The 20,175-nt window shown below is 42.1% G+C and overlaps 1 protein-coding gene across 4 annotated transcripts in view; it reads right to left on the reverse strand.

The window, feature by feature from the left end:
- Positions 1-19,343, reverse strand: part of LOC136424803 (oxidation resistance protein 1-like) — a 30,922-nt gene extending 11,579 nt beyond the window's left edge. The window contains exons 1-12 of one of the 4 annotated variants that reach the window (XM_066413465.1): positions 18,777-19,337; positions 13,252-13,296; positions 12,390-12,529; positions 11,352-11,443; positions 10,517-10,624; positions 9,315-9,428; positions 8,807-8,839; positions 8,271-8,417; positions 3,871-4,052; positions 1,914-2,088; positions 1,146-1,226; positions 157-318 (exon numbers count right to left, since the gene is read on the reverse strand). In XM_066413465.1, the coding sequence (XP_066269562.1) occupies positions 157-318; positions 1,146-1,226; positions 1,914-2,088; positions 3,871-4,052; positions 8,271-8,417; positions 8,807-8,839; positions 9,315-9,428; positions 10,517-10,624; positions 11,352-11,443; positions 12,390-12,529; positions 13,252-13,296; positions 18,777-18,862 (1,365 nt within the window). In that variant the 5' untranslated portion in view covers positions 18,863-19,337. Of the gene's footprint in view, positions 1-156; positions 319-1,145; positions 1,227-1,913; positions 2,089-3,870; positions 4,053-8,270; positions 8,418-8,806; positions 8,840-9,314; positions 9,429-9,855; positions 9,917-10,516; positions 10,625-11,351; positions 11,444-12,389; positions 12,530-13,251; positions 13,297-18,776 lie in introns of those variants that run through there. The other 3 variants (XM_066413466.1, XM_066413468.1, XM_066413469.1) reach the window with 3 other exon arrangements.
- Positions 19,344-20,175: the final 832 nt, after the last annotated feature.

Consider the following 20,175-nt stretch of genomic DNA (forward strand, 5'->3'; position numbering starts at 1 on the left):
AATTCTGGAATGTTAGTCAGAATTCTACAGCACAGCCAGAATTCTGGGAACCTCAGAAATCTGGGCAGAATTCTGGGAACGTCGGCCAGAATTTTGGGAACCTCAGCCAGAATTTAGGCAAACTGTAATACATAAATTAGAAGAAAAGATGCTGACCTGGTCAGCGACCGTGTCCTTCCCGTCTGTCCCCCTCCCAGCAGCCTTCCCGTCCGTTTCCTCGTCGATGCCCGCGTCAGGACTGAGCACGCGGGGGCTGAGTCGGTTCGGGTCGACCTTCTCCTCGATGATCGGCACTAGCTCCTCCACAAACTTCTGCGGCTTCGGCACGTTAGAAGGAATAATGAAATATATAGTAAGTTTATTGATTCGATCATCCATTCATCACTAAAGTGCATGGCAGCGTCCTCAGAAGAGGATGCTGAATTGCATACATTAGGCGTATTACATTTAACAAAATCTAACTTATATTTAAACAACAAGTACTATCTAAAATCTAGAGACAAGAAAAAGATAACGTATTGTACGAGGAATTAGAAACCAAATACAGAAATTCTAATTCTACAAATGATGAAAAATGCAAAATTATTGTACAAATGATGAAAAATGCAAAATTATAACAGCAGATTTTAACAGCAGAAATGGTCATTAAGCTCTCCTCCCAGAGTGAGTCCATCTTAAGTTCACAGGACTCACTTTAAGAATACAGAGGGCCAAGGTCTACAGTCATTCATGCTTGAGACTAAGGTTCGCTAGGGCAATGATATATAGAAGCCTGCAGGCGTATCCGCCATTTTAAATTTTATTAATTTCGAAAACGTTCTGTGTAATTTTTGTCGAAAAATCTACAATTTTTTCCAGTACACAGATTTAGAATGACCTAAAGAATCATTTCTAATTCAAAATAAAGTAAATTTAAAATGTCTAATAACGGATACACAAAAGTTTCAAGTACTTCGATCTGTGATACTGTGTAATTTTAACATTTAATTTTATTATGATATGATGACGTGTTGATAAAATTGTAAATTGCAACGCAATTCAGGCTGTCTCAGCCTGCGATGTTGTAAACATTGAATAAAGTTTAAAGTTTCAAGTACTTGGTAAGTATTGAGAAATCGGATTATAAAGACTTTTGTCTTGCATACCTTTGGCACGTTAGAACCTTCTGCCACGACCACACTGCCACCGTCGGCTATGGCGTCCCCAAGATCCACCAGCTGAGCCACCTGAAGACAATAAAGAGACTGAGTACAGGAACATGAGACTATTAGCCAACGTGTAAGCGGCATAACATTCTGTTTCTTCCGAAAACAATTTCATCAGGTTGGCAGAACATACTTAGGATATCTGACGTTTTAACAAGACCAGTAAGTCACACCTGCTGATGCTTCGGTGTCTGTCAGACACCTTCCTCACAGCTTCTGACTGGAGTACTGCTTCTCAACGCAAAAGCGACACCTTCTTCGGCTACTTATAGCGGTGAGAAGCAGCACTTAAGTCAGGAGGTCTGAGGAAGGTGTCTGACAGACACCGAAACGTCAGCAGGTGAGAGTTACTGGTTGTGTTAAAATAACCTCCAATATCCAACATCTGCATTTGCATGCATGATCATAACTGCCATTCGGCATCACACCCCGGCTTCGCCGGCACTCAGCGCGGCAGCAGCAGCTGAACGACAAGTCACACTGAACGACCTGTCACACCTAACCTTGCACATCTAACTGTAAGCGTTGTTTAGACCTACATGTACATGTATCTGTTGAGAACGCTCCTACAGTAGTTGGTGGCAACGAGTTCCACCCTACGACAGCTCTAGTAAAGAATGTTTTGAACATTCTGGGTTGATAACCCTGGTACTTGACGGCATGACTATTTCTTTCTTTTTTCTGAGACAAAAGGGAAAACAACCCCACCTCAACACCGCTTTCCCGCGGTTTGGGAGCACTCCCTCCAAACACTTCGTCCTCCAGGCTCTCCGACCGTTGCCCCGGCAACGAGGTTCCGCCGTCGCCATGGCAACTGCTCCTGGAGGAGCTGGTTGGATCGGCGTCCTCCTGGCCGTAGTCACCTGACTTGTAAATCTCATCTCTGCAACGATGATCGAATACTAATCAATCAATCGATTCATTAAATAACATTTGATTAGACCCTTTGTTTATTTGTTTACCTTTAGTGCTCCTGCTCCATCATGGGCCTGATGTCGTGGTACATAGCAGATTTGTTTATTCATTTGTAACATTGTTTATTTGTTTATTTGTTTACCTTTTGTGCTCCTGCTCCATCATGGGCCTGATGTCGTGATACATAGCAGAGTAACCCCCAGAGTTGTTTATTCATTTGTTTGTTTATTTGTTTACCTTTTGTGCTCCTGCTCCATCATAGGCCTGATATCGTGGTACATAGCAGAGTTGTTTATTCATTTGTAACATTGTTTATTTGTTTGTTTGTTTACCTCTTGTGCTCCTGCTCCATCATAGGCCTGATGTCCTGATATATGGCAGGCTTGTTTGTTTATTTGTTTGTTAATTTGTTTACCTTTTGAGTTGTTTATTCATTTGTTTATTTGTTTGTTTGTTTACCTTTTGTGCTCCTGCTCCATCATGGGCCTGATATCGTGGTACATAGCAGAGTTGTTTATTCATTTGTAACATTGTTTATTTGTTTATTTGTTTACCTTTTGTGCTCCTGCTCCATCATGGGCCAGATGTCCTGATACATAGCAGAGTTGTTTATTCATTTGTAACATTGTTTATTTGTTTGTTTGTTTACCTCTTGTGCTCCTGCTCCATCATAGGCCTGATGTCCTGATATATGGCAGGCTTGTTTGTTTATTTGTTTGTTAATTTGTTTACCTTTTGAGTTGTTTATTCATTTGTTTATTTGTTTGTTTGTTTACCTTTTGTGCTCCTGCTCCATCATGGGCCTGATATCGTGGTACATAGCAGAGTTGTTTATTCATTTGTAACATTGTTTATTTGTTTATTTGTTTACCTCTTGTGCTCCTGCTCCATCATGGACATGATGTCGGGGTACATAGCAGAGTTGTTTATTCATTTGTTTATTTGTTTATTTGTTTACCTTTAGTGTTCCTGCTCCATCATGGACCTGATGTCCTGATACATGGCAGGCTTGTTTGCTTATTTGTTTGTTAATTTGTTTACCTTTTGCGTTGTTTATTTGTTTATTTGTTTACCTTTTGTGCTCCTGCTCCATCATGGGCCTGATGTCCTGATACATGGCAGGCTTGTTTGTTTATTTGTTTGTTAATTTGTTTACCTTTTGAGTTGTTTATTCATTTGTTTGTTTACCTTTTGTGCTCCAGCTCCATCATGGGCCTGATGTCGTGGTACATAGCAGAGTTGTTTATTCATCTGTAACATTGTTTATTTGTTTATTTGTTTACCTTTTGTGCTCCTGCTCCATCATGGACCTGATGCCGTGGTACATGGCAGAGTTGTTTATTCATTTGTAACATTGTCTATTTGTTTATTTGTTTACCTTTTGTGTTCCTGCTCCATCATGAACCTGATGTCGTGGTACATAGCAGAGTTGTTTATTTGTTTGTTTGTTTGTTTACCTTTTGTGCTCCTGCTCCATCATAGGCCTGATGTCCTGATACATGGCAGGCTTGTTTGTTTATTTGTTTGTTAATTTGTTTACCTTTTGAGTTGTTTATTCATTTGTTTGTTTACCTTTTGTGCTCCTGCTCCATCATGGGCCTGATGTCATGGTACATAGCAGAGTTGTTTATTCATTTGTAACATTGTTTATTTGTTTATTTGTTTACCTTTTGTGCTCCTGCTCCATCATGGGCCAGATGTCCTGATACATTGCAGGCTTGTTTATTTGTTTATTTGTTTATTTGTTTACCTTTTGTGCTCCTGCTCCATCATGGGCCTGATATCGTGGTACATGGCGGCGGAGAGGACCGTGTCCATCTGGCAGATCAGGCCGTACTCCTCGCATCCTGTCTCGATCACCAGCGGGTCCGACTTGTGCGGGTCGAACATGATCGCGTTCGGCGTCACCAGCAGAACGCCGCTTACCGTACCCTGGAACGATCGGAAACATGAGAGGTAAGAATCTAGGCCGTAATTGGGCCATATTTTGTCTGGATCTAAAAGGTGCGACTTGTGGGGGTTGGACACGAAGGGGTTTGGCAGAACGCAGCTTTCCGTACCCTGGAACAATCGGAAACACAAGTCAGAATCTGGCAGATTAGGGTATCAGCTAGGGGGTTGGGGGTTGGGGGTTCGAACATGATCGCGTTCGGCGTCACCAGCAGAACGCCGCTTACCGTACCCTGGAACGATCGGAAACATGAGAAGTCAGAATCTAGGCCGTAATTGGGCCGTACTTTGGATCACCAAATCCAGAGGGTCGGACTTGTGCGGGTCGAACATGATCACGTTCGGCGTGACCAGTAGAACACCGCTTACCGTACCCTGGAACGATCGGAAACATGACAAGTCAGAATCTAGGCCGTAATTGGGCCGTACTTTGGATCAACAGATCTAGAGGGTCCGACTTGTGCGGGTCGAACATGATCGCGTTCGGCGTGACCAGCAGAACGCCGCTTACCGTACCCTGGAACGATCGGAAACATGAGAAGTCAGAATCTGGGCCGTAATTGGGCCGTACTTTGGATCACCAGATCAAGAGGGTCCGACCTGTGATCGATGGGAAACACAAGTCAGAATCTAGGCCGTAATTGGGCCGTACTTTGGATCACCAGATCTAGAGGGTCCGACCTGTGATCGATGGGAAACACAAGTCAGAATCTAGGCCGTAATTGGGCCGTACTTTGGATCACCAGATCAAGAGGGTCTGACCTGTGATCGATGGGAAACACAAGTCAGAATCTAGGCCGTAATTGGGCCGTACTTTGGATCACCAGATCAAGAGGGTCCGACCTGTGATCGATGGGAAACACAAGTCAGAATCTAGGCCGTAATTGGGCCGTACTTTGGATCACCAGATCTAGAGGGTCCGACTTGTGGTCGGCGTGACCAGCAGAACGCCGCTTACCGTACCCTGGAACGATCGGAAACATGAGAAGTTAGAATCTGGGCCGTAATTGGGCCGTACTTTGGATCACCAGATCCAGCGGGTCCGACTTGTGGTCGGCGTCACCAGCAGAACGCCGCTTACCGTACCCTGGAACGATCGGAAACATGAGAGGTCAGAATCTAGGCCGTAATTGGGCCGTACTTTGGATCACCAGATCTAGAGGGTCCGACTTGTAATCGATGGGAAACACAAGTCAGAATCTAGGCCGTAATTGGGCCGTACATTGGATCACCAGATCTAGAGGATCCGACTTGTGGTCGGGGTGACCAGTACAATCAGAAACAAGCAAACTAAGTCAGAATCCGGCAGATCAGATCAAAAACTCCCTGTGCCCATCTAGATTGTCTTCAGTGTAACCAGCAAAAAACCCCAACTCCTCGCCCCTGTCTAGTGTTCAGCGTAACCGACCTCTGACATCGGTTATCGTACCCTGGAACAATCGGAAACACATATTTTCCAACAACATTCTATGTTGCGGGTATGAATAAAGAAAAGAAGCAGTTTGAGCTAAAATTTCAGTTCCGACTCATGAAATGATGCTGCAGCTGATCCCATACATGAAGGTGCATGTTCGTGTCTTTGCTTGCAGATAAAGGACCAACAACTGTGTCCTTCAAACCTGTCAATCAAATTAAATCATTTCCAGTTTCCACTGATGAGCATTTTGATTTGCAATCGTCCCTGGCAAAAAGGTCACACGAGTTTGCGGACTTGCCGACCGCCCGAAAATGAAATTGATGTCGAGGAAAATATATAATGGAATTAGAGCCAGGTACATTGTAAATTTTCAGATGATTACATTAAAGGGTTAAATTATAAGCCAGGCAACTTCAGCATGATTTGAGCAGATACAGTCCATTATGGGAAAGGATTTGGCAGGTCTTTTATTACAACTTTACTCCTCTTGAGGAACTGAGACAAGTAGTGATGCACAATGTACGTGATATTGACCTTGAGGGCCGTGAATGACCCTGCCAGCAGTGAAGTACTTAAAACTGACCTTGAGAATTGTGAATGACCTTGCTGTGATGTACTTAACAATTGTCTTGAGGAACAGAGACTGACCTTGCCAGCTGTAATGTACTTGACATTGACCTTGAGGAAAGAGACTGACCTTGCCAGCCAGTGTTCCCGCCAGGCATACCTCAGTGCGTCTTTGGACGCACTTTTTTTGGAAAAGACGCACTCAGCTGGGCTGAGTGCGTCCAAACAAAATTTCGAAGGGAGGCTAATTTCTGTCACAAGTGGAACTAGAATCTTAGAACAACCGCTCATTTAGTGAGAAAGAAGCCTACGATGTACTCCCAGGGCTCTCTGTTACGCATTGTTAGCAGTCCAGGGCCAGGGGCGGAGCACCGCACGCCTTAAAAACATCAAACTCACGCCGGGCGGCCCTGGCCCCAGTGAGACACGCCCCTGTAAGCTCTAAGATCCGAAGTTCAGTGAAGTGCCGACGGTCCTACGGCCGCGGGGCCAGTACACAAGATTCACTCGAACAAGGAGCGCCTCTAAATATCGTGTTGTTGCCCTCATTGTACTTTTTTAATGACAGTCATACAGATATTTGCGGCTCTATTAGTATTTTACAAGCCGTTTATATCTTGATCATGAACTGGGACGAGCTCAGGCGAAAGGTTCGCGCCAAACATGATCATGAAACGCCTGAAGGATGATAGCATCACAACGTAACAAAGCACACGGCAAGCACATCGATACATGAAAAAATTATGTATGTCCCAGAAACTAATACAATTCACTCAAATCACACCCAACTTTTTGTAATCCTTCGATTTTATATAGAGAAATGTCATTGTGTTTATCAACTTACAATGTGATCGTGATTTCCCTCATTTACGTTTGGATGCGGTGAACACACCTCAGTGCAGCCATCTTGTCAAAAGTTGTGTCGCGATTTCGTTCAATTTGCTATTGGAAAATTAACGCAAAAACCTGATCTCTGGCTCGCAGTATGACTGCACGAGTATGAGCATAGTTTTACGTACATCTAGGAAAAAAAGAATGGTACGTACAGGATGAAGAAAGCATGGAGAGTCGTCACTGGGAGCCGAAGCACGCACGGCTTTTCTGTAGAGACACAACTTTCTTTTCCATGGCTGTCGCCTGTAGGACTGTTTGCCTTGCAGCTACGATTTTGCCACTGGATGATCATTGATTTTCTAGGATCGACCCAACATTGAACCAGCCTGGATGTCATGTTCACTTTTGTGACGGTAATTCATGCTTCTTTGACCGACAAATGGATTCTATACTTATCGCATATCGTCCGATAATCAACTAGTTTCGTACTCGGTAACGTTACGAACGTTATGTTTTTTTTTAATAAACTACGGCCTGCTTGTGAAAATTACTTGTAAGCTCATGTTTACTTACCTTTTCCTGTTAGTAACGTTCACGAGAACTACCGGTGTTAGTGACATAAAACGAACTCTCCGGTCGAGAACAAACGATCGAACATAAAATGAAAACTGATAGCCGGTTTTATCAAACTAATCAAAGACTTAAATAGTATTTTCCATGCTCATTATCAAACTTGGTCGGTATCCACGTACCTCAAAACACGAATATAGAAGTAAAACAATGTGTTAGAAGTAAACAACAACGGGTGACAACATAATCTACCGATTTCCTGCGTTTTGAAAAGCACATTTTTGGGTCGTTCTCGTTAGCACTGCCACCGATAATGACAATGGCGGCGGTAAAAGGGACGACTGACAACCACTCTCAATCGCATGATTTGTCTCTCAAAATGCGGGAGATTGCGTTTCTGAAGGCTTGAAGATCCAAAATTTCCCGGGGGAGAATCCCCCCGGACCCCCCTAAATTGCGACCGCCTTCGGCGGTCGAGTCGCGCCTTCGGCGCTCCACCCGCCCCCCCCAATATTATATTTTGGTGGACGCACTCTTAACCTGGGCTGGCGGGAACGCTGTAAAAATGCCAGCTGTAATGTACTTGGCATTGACCTTGCGGAAAGAGTCTGACCTTGCCAGATGTGATGTACTTGGCATTGACCTTGAGGAACAGAGACTGACCTTGCCAGCTGTGATGTACTTGACATTGATGTTTAGGAACAGAGACTGACCTTGCCAGCTGTGATGTACTTGACATTGACCTTGCGGAAAGAGTCTGACCTTGCCAGCTGTGATGTACTTGATATTGACCTTGAGGAACAGAGACTGACCTTGCCAGCTGTGATGTACTTGACATTGATCTTGAGGAACTGCTCGTGGAACTCGTCTTCCTTCTGGCTGCCAAGCTCGTCGAGCGACGACTGTCGGCTGCTGCTGGGGGTCATGACCTGGGCGGGGCTGGTCACATGACCTGGGTCCTGGAGGTGTAAAAATAAGCATCAATAAGGTGGTTCACAGTTTGAACTACTCAGGTCAAAGGTGAAGGTTTAAAGGCAGCTAACTTGTAAACGGTGTTTGTCTATTAGAGTTAAGTTAATGTCTCGGGGATCTCATACTACCAAAAATGCATCACATTGTTTATGCCAGTTTAAACTGTAGACCAGCTCATTTCTTGATTCTACTTAAGGATAAGTTTCAGGTTTTTCTGCCAGGGCTCAAAGATACAAGTTTAGTTGTTGATATTTTCTTGAAAATCATCTACCAATTTGTATGCCGTGGTGGGAATCTAGAGCTGTTACTGTTATGGGTACATGAAGGAAGTCCTGAGATATCTTGAGGGGGACTCGAGGAAAGAAGATCGACTTACGGCAGGTTCCTTCTCACGAACAACTGGCAAATCCTGAGGAAACACAAATGGAACGTCAATCAACCATCAATCAAACAAATGTGTCAACCAAATTTTATTATCATAAAAATTATAAAACAGAATTCATTACATGTCATTGACTTAAAGAACCATGTCAATCGAGAATAATAAAAATTGTGCAGCAGTTTAGATTTTGATGGAATTAAAAGAATTGCTTACAACATTTCCTTATATTGTAAATATCCTAGAAAGAATGTCAAGAAATATTTCTAAAAATCTACTTACAAGCTACAAAAACTTTAGGATTAGCAGGTTTTTTTCTAGAAAAATTGAATAAGAGGGAGCACACACAGGTGAGGGAGAGAATTCTATGTGTTTATGGAAGAATCAATCGTGATGCTAGATATTAAGCTAAAATCTGAATTTGGCAAGGGGGCACTGGGCTGAAACAAGAGGGCACAGCGACCCTCTTTCCTGATTTAGATGAACCCTTGGATTAGTAACTTACAAATCTCCTGGAGGATAACTCTGTGGATGGGGGGGAGGCTGGAGGGGAGGCGGGGCTGCTGGACACTGACGTCTCCTCGTCTGTCCAGGCATCGGGGTCAGGCACGTACAGCATCTAAACAAACAAACAAACAAACATCAGGGTCAGGCACGTACAGCATCTAATCAAAGAAACAAACAAATAGATGCCAGGGAACACCATCCTTGTCGGAAGCTTGTTCTGAGTCTTGCTGTACATTACTGTACATTACTGTGCATTACTGTACATTACAGTAAACATGTATGATACAAATCATGCCAGAGAACACCATCCTTGTGGGAAGCTTGTTCTGAGTCTTGCTGTACACTACTGTCCATTACTTTCCATGACTGTCCATTACTGTACATTACTGTAAATTACTGTCCATTACTGTACATTACTGTGCATTACTGTACATTACTGTGCATTACTGTACATTACTGTGCATTACTGTACACTACTGTCCATTACTGTCCATTACTGTCCATTACTGTACATTACAGTAAACATGTATGATACAAACCATGCCAGGGAACACCATCCTGGTGGGAAGCTTGTTCAGTCTTACTGTCCATTACTGTCCATTACTGTCCATTACTGTACACTACTGTACATTACTGTACATTACTGTGCATTACTGTGCATTACAGTAAACATGTATGATACAAACCATGCCAGGGAACACCATCCTGGTGGGAAGCTTGTTCAGTCTTACTATACATTACTGTACATTACTGTGCATTACTGTACATAACTGTACATTACTGTACATTACTGCACATTACTGTACACTTCTGTACATTACTGTACATAACTGTACATTACTGTACATTACTGCACATTACTGTGCATTACTGTGCATTACAGTAAACATGTATGATACAAACCATGCCAGGGAACACCATCCTGGTGGGAAGCTTGTTCAGTCTTACTATACATTACTGTACATTACTGTGCATTACTGTACATTACTGTACATAACTGTACATTACTGTACATTACTGTACACTACTGTACATTACTGTACATAACTGTACATTACTGTACATTACTGCACATTACTGTGCATTACTGTACACTACTGTACATTACTGTACATAACTGTACATTACCGTACATTACTGCGCATTACTGTACATTACTGTACATTACTGTACATTACAGTAAACATGTATGATACAAACCATGCCAGGGAACACCATCCTGGTGGGAAGCTTGTTCAGTCTGGCCAGCTCAGACGGCGTTGTGTCAAACTGCAGGGCGATGCCAGCCAGCGAGTCGCTCTTCTGGACCTGGGGGTAAACAAACAAGTAAACAACAAACAAGTAAATAAATCTGATATAACATTGTTAGTGCTAATTTACAAGAATAAGAGATCAGATGAGAAAATGAATGGATTATAACTGACAGTGTTCATTCTGTCTTTGACAGAATGAATAAATGAGACAGAATGAATAAATGAATGAATGATTGAATGAATGGATAAAACATTACGAATGAATGAATGATTGAATGAATTATTGAATGAATGAGTAAAATTGTGAGTGAATGCCTTTGTAAATGAATGAGTAAATAAATAAATGGATGGATGACAAAGAATGAATGAATAAATAAATAAGTGAAAGATGGAGGGATGCAGGAGTTATGGGTGGATGAATGACGAAATGGTTGAGCCGAGTTGTGGTCAGCATAAGTCAAGAACCTCTGGACATGGCTTGTAATGATATTTAGTATGTGCGTAGGTTTTGGGAAGACGAAGGTCAAGGTCAAGTTTGGGCCCCCTGGTATGTAACATTTGTACTGCAGCAGAACTTCTGTTTTTTTGTACCTTTTGACCTGGACATGCAATGGTCTTTGTGTCAGATAGCTTTTTACATAAGGAAGAGGTGGTGTAGGTTTGGGCTCCTAAAAGCTAGTTCACCCTGTTCCATGCTGTATCTACCACATACTCTGACGTGCCCGTGGGTTAGGGAGGGAGTTAGGACAAAGCTAGTTTACCCTGTTCTATGCTGTACTTACCACGTACTCTGACGTGCCCTTGGGTTTGGGGAGCGAGCGTGTTCGTCGAGCCCCTTTCTTCTCGTGAGGAGACTTTGCCACGTCTTGGGAGTCTGCGCAAAAACGACAGAAGCAGTGGAAATCCTAGAGCATTTAAGTTACTGAAAACTAGTGAGATTACTGAATTAGCATAGTAGGTAGAGTAGCACTTTGCATATGCATGGTTGCAGGTTCAATACACTGCCGGGTAAGACCAAAGGCTTTAGAAATGGTCCATACAGCTTCCTCTGTTAACGCTTAGCACTTATGAGGAAGAGTATGGTAGTTGCACCCCTAACAAGTGGACTAGCCCCCTGCTGCAGAGCTTGAATGTACAACTGTGCGGCCCAAGGGCTTCAGAAACTTAGATGGTGCCAGTCCCTAAAGATTTGAGAAGGACTTTAACTCTTTTATTACTAACTCTTAACGTTGATTTTGCTGGACACCTAGGATCAGTCTAGCGTGTGTGACAAGCTGGCAAGTGGTACTAATCCATTGACAGTTTGTGGGGTTAGGGTTTGACTTAGGGACAGGGTTAAAGGAAACCCGAGCAGTATCAGGGCCAGAAAATTGTATTTTGACAGTCAATCTATTTAGTCATTTCTATACATGATTAGTTCAAACAACCCTATAGCAATTGTATAGCGACGTCCATCATCTGCAAAAATATGATCTCCTTTGGATGTGAGAGCTGAAAATCGTCGCCAGGGTTTTTATAGGCTCCCGAAACTAAGAGAATCATCTTGCGGCACAATTTTTGCGCCGTTTTGTGACTGAACTGTGTACTAGTATATAAAACTGCAGGGGTTTTTCTAGAAAATTTGAACAAGAGGGAGCGCACAGAGGCGAGGGAGCGAATTCTATGTATTTATGGAAGAATCAATCGCTGAGGGAAGGCTGTATGCTGCATATTAAGCTAAAATCTGAATTCGACAAGGGGGTGCTGGGCTGAAACAAGGGGGCACAGCGCCCCTCTTTCCTGATTTAGATTAACCCCTGAAACTAACAAGCGATACTGACCGAGCGAGAGTTTGCGGGGGTAGTCTGGCGGTTTGTCCTTCGCTGGGTCCCAGTCTTTCCCGCCGTCTGCCGTGTCGGGGCCAGCGGTCTCCCACGGAAGTACCGACGGACCGCCGCTCATGTCCACCGACTGGCTGAATCTGCGGAAACAAATAACGATTCACTGATCTGAATCTGTGGGTACAAATAGCAATTCACTAATCCGAATCTCAACTTTACATGAATAATTTATCACCAGACTATATAATATATAAACTTTGTAATCAACTTTACGTCAACATGGAATTTTACATTGCCATGGGTTCAGGTCCAGACTAATAGAACCTGAACCCCTAGACTTCAACATGGACCTGAACCTGAGTTTAGGTATGCAGCACTACCACAGTACCAGTGTCCCAATTGCCAAAAATTAGGAATTTGGAGCCCTTCATTCACAGTAATCACTGAAGCCAATGAAAGCCAAACATTCAAATTGTTATGATGAGCCAACCCGAAGCTGTAGTATTCTTTATGTCATACCTCAGGACCGCGAAAACGCTCGATATGGGTGTTTCGGACCGTATGATAATTTTCTGTATCACACAGGGTTCTAGACTTGTATCACACGGGCTTCCATGGAATATTTTGAAATGCATTTCGAGCGCGCTGGTTGTGCCGCCGTCGAAAATTCAAATTTCGGATTCGGAGGTTGGAATCAATGTTGTTACTAACAGTTTTTGTGTTCGAGGACACAGCCCTCTCGCAGGTCGCATCGCCCTCCGGCCTACGGGCGATCCTACCCGCGGTCGGGCTGGAACCTCGGGTGATACGGAATACCCCGCGTTGTTTTCTATATTTATAGAATGGAGAATGGTGTTCCTACCTGCTGGACTGTTTACTGCCTCCTCTCTGCAACATCCCTCGGTACCTGCAACAACCATGGACAGGCTAGTCACTCATCTCAGTAATTAATGAGTTATCAATCAAACTACCTGGTTAATGACTTATCATTAATCTCCAATCAATTATTCAGCAATCAAACATCCTGGTTAATGACTTGGTCACTTCCAAACCTCTAACTCATCAGGGGTTCATCTAAATCAGGAAAGAGGGGCGCTGCACCCTCTTGTTTCAGCCCAGCACCCCCTTGTCGAATTCAGATTTTAGCTTAATATCCATCATACAGCCTTCACTCAGCAGTCGATTCTTCCATAAATACATAGAATTCGCTCCCTCGCCTGTGTGTGCTCCCTCTTATTCAATTTTTCTAGAAAAAACCCTGCTCATGATCAAGATCCTCTCAATGGATTGTTAATGAATGTCTATACGTGTGTAAGCATTGATATAAGGAAGAAGCCTGCCAATTTTTAACCCCCTAGCAGCTTTTTCAGGTACTGCAGCACTGCAGATCTACACTTCCTTGCTGGCAGTTCAGTTTGTTTTTGAATCGTTGTTTGTTCATGAGAAGCTCAAATCCGCATGAAGACCGCTTAGTACTCCTGCTTGTGTCCGAAGTTTGTAATTAAATAAAGTTGTTAATGACTTGGTCATCAGTATTCGCCATGATTTATTAATCAAACCCACTAGTTAATGACTAGGCCATTAATCTTTCAGATTGATGATTCAGTAATTAAACTTCCTGGTTATATCAATTGGTATTAATGCCATAGATTAAAGATTCAGTAATTAAACCCCCTAGTTACATGTATTGATTTTGTGATTAATTACTCATATTAATGATTTTGCAATTAATCCCAGGTAACAACAGGCACCGGTGTGCCTCACAAAACCCATGTTTTCTGGATTATTTAGTTTTGCTTCAAGTTAACAAAAATAAAGTGATTAACAAGAGTTCTATTGCCAGCAAGGGGGCGTCGGCCAGTAACGCTGCACCACCTGAAAAACTGCTAGGGGGCCCAAAATCACCAGACTAGGTCTCTTGAACTTACAAATGTATAAGTTATGCTTATACTTCCACACATATCAAAACTCATAGCAATCCATCCACAGGGTCTTCACTCACAGGACAGGTGCAGAAATGTATTGTTACACACGTCATACTGAAAACTGTACCCGTCTGACATTGAACCCCTTCATGAGGGTAAAAATATCAGCACAAAACAACACATTAGAAAATGTATGTATACTACAGTTCAAGTCATGAGTTCCAATTGCTATTTCTGTATCTGTATAGCCATCTCTCTCTATATATATACACAGTATATATATATTATAATTTATACAGCTAGGTACATATATATATTATAATTTATACAGCTAGGTACATATATATATTTTAATTTATACAGCTAGGTACATGCAATATGATATTCAGTTTGTGCGAGATCTGAAAATGCCTTTTTAGTATCTTTACCTAGTAGTATTTGCTTGTACGGAGAAGACTTTCTTGAGAACAGATAGACATTATAGCTTATGAAATGCAGGCTGTTCAGCGTAACATGTTGGAGATGACCACTGGGGGCTGCTTTAGGGGGATTTAATCAAATCGTTCTTGTGATGTTTTCGTGTAATTTGAGCTGCATGGGCCAGGGACTGTCCACCGCTAATCAGGGGGACGGTGTGGTACGCCTGGGGAAGTGTCAGACAATAACTGGGAGGGGGGTGAATTCAGTGCCTTGTACAGTTCGTACATTGTTTATTATGATGTACCTTTCTGTGTTAAAGATCCCACCACATTTATCAAGGAGTATATATGTAAGGGCTCACCTCTACTTAGTTAGGACTTAGGAGCATCCTCACTGAACAGAATGACTTTTGAGGATCCTACTAGTAGTAGTCTACATAAGAGGGGCTTGCAAATTGTGCATGTTCATCTAATATATACAATAGTTTTTATGTAGATGTACTTAGAATATTGTTACAGCTTAAGCTAAAGTTGATACTGTCCATGTGAAAATTCCAATGTACTGTCTTGTCTTTGTCAGCAGGGTTAGCCCCTAGTTGGGCAGCCCTGTCTGGGTGTGTTGAACAGCCAAACCAATAAAGAAATAAATAAATGTACTTGTTGTTTTTTTCGGAATGGTCACCATGTAACAAGACCCGAAGGCCCCTTCATGGTTAGAGTTACATGAGGGTCATTAAAAGTGAAACAGTATCTTATTAATATTAAGCATGAGGCCAAACTGACTTGATTATAATTTATCTTGACATCCGTGCATGCATCAATTTTCGTCTGTTTCTGAAAAAAGGAAAGTTTGTAACCATACTGCATTTAACATATACAAAGAAGCTGCAAAATGTGCAAATATATGCCATATATTGCAAAAAAATATCGGAAGACAGATCATACCAATTAACAAGTGAACCTTAGTTCTGAATTCAAAGTCAAAGATGAAGATGTAAACAGTAAAGGGACAAAGATAGAGACTTAGTGTTTAGTGCATATTTACCATGTTCTACATTCAGTGGGTTCAATCATTTGACCACTCAGATTTCATTATGAATTATTTCAACTTGTTTTGACCAACACGAAGTATGACGCTATTCTCATTGGGTACATGTCACATTGTGTGTAGTACAACTGTTATGTTTTCACTTTTCAAATTTTCAAAACAATAAATTTTTTCAAAACAAGTATCACATCACAGAGGTCAACCCAATGTCATGGAAACGACCTTGAGGACTGTCCACGGTGATTATACTGAAGGTCGTTTGCATATCAAGTAGCGTCATGACCTTTCAGTGTCAGATATACATCATTACATGTGGGGCCGTTACGCTGTATAAGGTTGATTACCTGATCCAACGGGCCATGCAAATGTAGTACATTGTTTGTGACATGGAATCTCCAAATTTTACTTTTGAATATTAATTTTTATTAATTTTTTCAGTAGACCTAAAAGTATGGACCGAGGATGACACATTTCTGTTAGCTACGTTTTGCGTGTTTACCTGGCCACCCCTACTCTTTTCGATAAGTGTGTAAATGGACTTATATTCAGTAATGGCTGAATTTCAGTCTTCGAGTTTAGGGCCAATTGAATTTCTCGAAATCAAAAAAAATATCAATACTGAACTGGCAGAGCAACACTGTTGACCTTAGACATGCAAACAAACATTTGCCAACTGCACCCATCACATGAGGTGAAAGTAATGAAACCCCAGCGCTAAAATGACCTCGTTTTTAATTCCTACCAGGTCGTTATAATTACCGTAGTGATTAGCACTGTCATTCATCACCATAAACTCTGGTCACATTTCTTCCATGGACATTCTTCTCACGTTTGTAACGAGAAATCTAATTAATGTGACAGAATTAATCAGGCAGAAACTGACGAATGTGATCACAAATTGTTCTCAGAAACCCCCATGCATAACCCCAGGCCTTCAGAGCACCTTCAAAATCAAGCAATCAACCAACAAAGAACAACGTAGCAGAATTTCTAGCCAAAACAAAGCAACTTTTCCGTCAACTTCTTGGTTGAAAAGTCGCAGCACAGAAGAGCTCTAACTATTGCCTACGGCACATCGTCGATGACCTCTGACCTTTGCCCCACCCCCTAAGGGAGTGTCACTACTGTAAACAACTTCTTGTTGGTGTTCTGAATCTTCTGATGCTGGTTTTTGGCACATAATATAGGAATTGAGTGCACAAACTCCAGAAATATTCCCCAGAACAAAATTTTGTTTTGTAATTGTTGCAAAAACTGGTACTTCTTCAAGCACAACAATCTCTGGAACATTTATCTTTGGGTATACTGTAAGTAGACAGGCACAATACTTAACTCTTGCTTTTACAGACATACATATAATGATATATGTCCAAGTTTCTCTAACCATTTACGAGGGAACACAGCATGTAGCAATACAATTAAAATACATGTACTATCATTAATATTCTTGTCTTCCAAAGACTATAGCCATTACAATTTACACTGATTCGCCCATCTCAAATGGTGCACTGTGATTGGCCAATCCTAAGTTAAAGACCTAACCATTCTAATGTGTGATAGGATATGGTGCACTGTGATTGGTCTATTAGATTGTGCCCCACGATTGGCTAATCCTAACCATCCCAATGTGTGATAAGATATGGTGCACTGTGATTGGTCAACCAGATGGTGCCCTACTGTGACTGGCTAATCCTAAACATTTTAATGTATGCTAAAAATATGGTTCACTGTGAGTTGTCAATCGGATGGTACTCTCTGATTGGCTAATCATAATTGCATGGTCATAACTATTAAAGAAATAGTGACACATGATTGGCCCTCTCCTATCCAATCAGAAAGCTTACACTGAACCACAGCAGTTGCAGTTGTCCATAATACAAGAGGCCATGTTCAGTCCAAGCCCTGTTTAGCTATGCAGTCTGTTTTTGTAAAATCTATGTGGCGGAACTTGGTGTAAAAGAAGAATCATTGTCAACAACAAAATGGTATGCACTTTGTTGTGTTTCAGGTTATTCTGACTTATCTTGTTGTCTACAAGTCATTTTAGACTGTATGGGCTGGACAAATCCATATTTTGTAGGACCCAATGATAAAGTATTCATTCACTCACTCACTCACTCACTCACTCACTCACTCACTCACTTATTCATTCATTCATTCATTCATTCTTAAATCTGGTTTCACATTTTTTTCGGAATGTACAGTCTTCAATGTAACTACAGTGAGTGCTTGCCTGTACATGGTTGTAGCAAAAGTGACAATCAACACATCAGGAAACAAACTCTAAATTTTTACATTAAAAACAAACTGTTATCATTCATCCTGAAGTGGTGATGATAGTGATGACACTGAGGGAAAAGTCATCAATCTGGATGATCTTCAGGTAAAAGTAGGAAAATCCATTGACATCACAAGTCACAAGAAAGGGAAAAAAACAACTCATTGGAGTCGATATTTCAATGTTATTGCTGCACTGAACAGTTTAAAAACACGACCATGTCCATGTTTTGTTTCGAACACGATGAACCCGCCATTGCAGTCGTCATCACGACAAAGTCATTTATTTACGTCAGACCAAGGCAGACGGGGCGGAAATCCGGAACCTGTGATCATGACTTCACACCATGTTGACAGACAGCATATACTGCTCTTGAGTCTTAGAACTGGCGGTAAAGCTTTCATACAGGAGGCCTCTCTCTTTAAAGCATGACAGAGGAAACTGAAAAGTTTGCAAACGTAGACTGGGTGGTGGTTTCCACCCTGCATATATATTATATGGTATATCAAGGAGAAAGATAATAATTTCTGCAAGACAACTGCAAAGCTCCTTTCTGCAATGGCATGCGGCAGAAGAGTAGAGTTGTGCAATGATGTAACGCTAAGCAAAAACTACACTAACGACACCAGAGCGTTGTTTACAATATGAGACCTGCACGTCGCCATATTTTGTAGATTATGAAATAAAAACTGAATCAATACGTGTCAGAGTCATCACCTGGAGAGGTCGAACATCCGTCTCTTCCGGCTGGCGGACAACTCCCCCTCCTCTTTCTGCTCTCTACTCGCCATCCTGGTCGCCATGGCTGCTTCAAGACGACTCAAGGCGTCAGGTCGATCATAAGGAAGTCCTCAAGACGTGCTCCTGGCCGCTGCTTAAGGACTGAACTCAGAAACAACACGAATGTCCTTCACTGGAGTCCAGCCCCATGGATGGGAGGCGTTTATTTCCGCGCGGGTTTTACACAGATGGGGTGGTCTATAACTCGTTCTAATGGCGGCAACTCCAGATTTTCGAACCTCACGACTAGCAGACAGCCTGGTTAGAGTATCCTTGTCTCTCAGGCGAGTGAAAGCCGCGGGAAAAGTTGCTAAGCCCCCTGTTCTCGGGCCGAATGGTGATGTTGTGGTACGAGGCAGCGGCCATCTTGGAAATCAGGGTGACGTCATCGCCAGGGAACCTTGGGGAGCTGGACCGTACCAATAATTTGTAGGGAATAAAATATCAATATCGCATTTCATATGTCAAAATGTGCCTTAGAGCTGACGTTATTCAAAAGATGTTTGAATGCAAGTACTTTTAAATAAAATCGGAAGAACATTTTGGCCACACTTAAGTACTTGGTATTCACTGAAATATATAACCAAATTCAACAATACCGTCCTGGGTGGTATGTTCCATATTGATTTTTCAGGCCACCTTTTTCTAATAACGATTTTTTCATCACGTAATGATATATTGTTTTGACACGGTGCGGGCATGGTGGGGGAAGTGCCTTCTATAAACCCTTTTGAAATTTTTCCCAGCCTCACTGTCGATATCAAAAGTTAATTGATCGAATTGTCCTCCAACATGGCCTTGGAGCCAGCTGTACCAGGAAGGTTTAAACCTCCTTGGCCGTGCCAGTGAACTTGTGTGGTTTTCTTACTCCAGTGATTATGAGTCATTGAGCCAACGTCATGGTGCTTGTTGATGAATTGGACATTCAGAATGGAATCAGACTTAACCAAGTGATACAATGAACTGTACATTGAATCTGAGCAAGGAGGTTATATAGAAAACCAGTCTATATAACCTCATTGATCTGATGATGAGTTGTTAGGGAACCCACTCAGGCCTTGGTGCTAGGCTATCCTGGTGACCTTGCAAGAGGTTCCCTCTCCAGTGCTTGCCTGTCAATATAATGTATGCGCTTTGCGTATCATAAAGCTTGTGCACGTACTGTGATGTGTGTGTCTGTATGTGTATGTGTATGTGTGTGAATGTGTTGTGTGCATGTGTATCTCAGAGCAGGTGTGTATGTGTATGTGTATGTGTGTGTGTAAGCAAGTATGCAAGTGTGTATTTGAGCTAGTGTGTGAGCATGTGCGACTGTGTGTTGTGTAAAAACCCAAAG

Source organism: Branchiostoma lanceolatum, chromosome 18, assembly GCF_035083965.1.
Source record: "Branchiostoma lanceolatum isolate klBraLanc5 chromosome 18, klBraLanc5.hap2, whole genome shotgun sequence".
Classification (NCBI taxonomy): domain Eukaryota; kingdom Metazoa; phylum Chordata; class Leptocardii; order Amphioxiformes; family Branchiostomatidae; genus Branchiostoma; species Branchiostoma lanceolatum.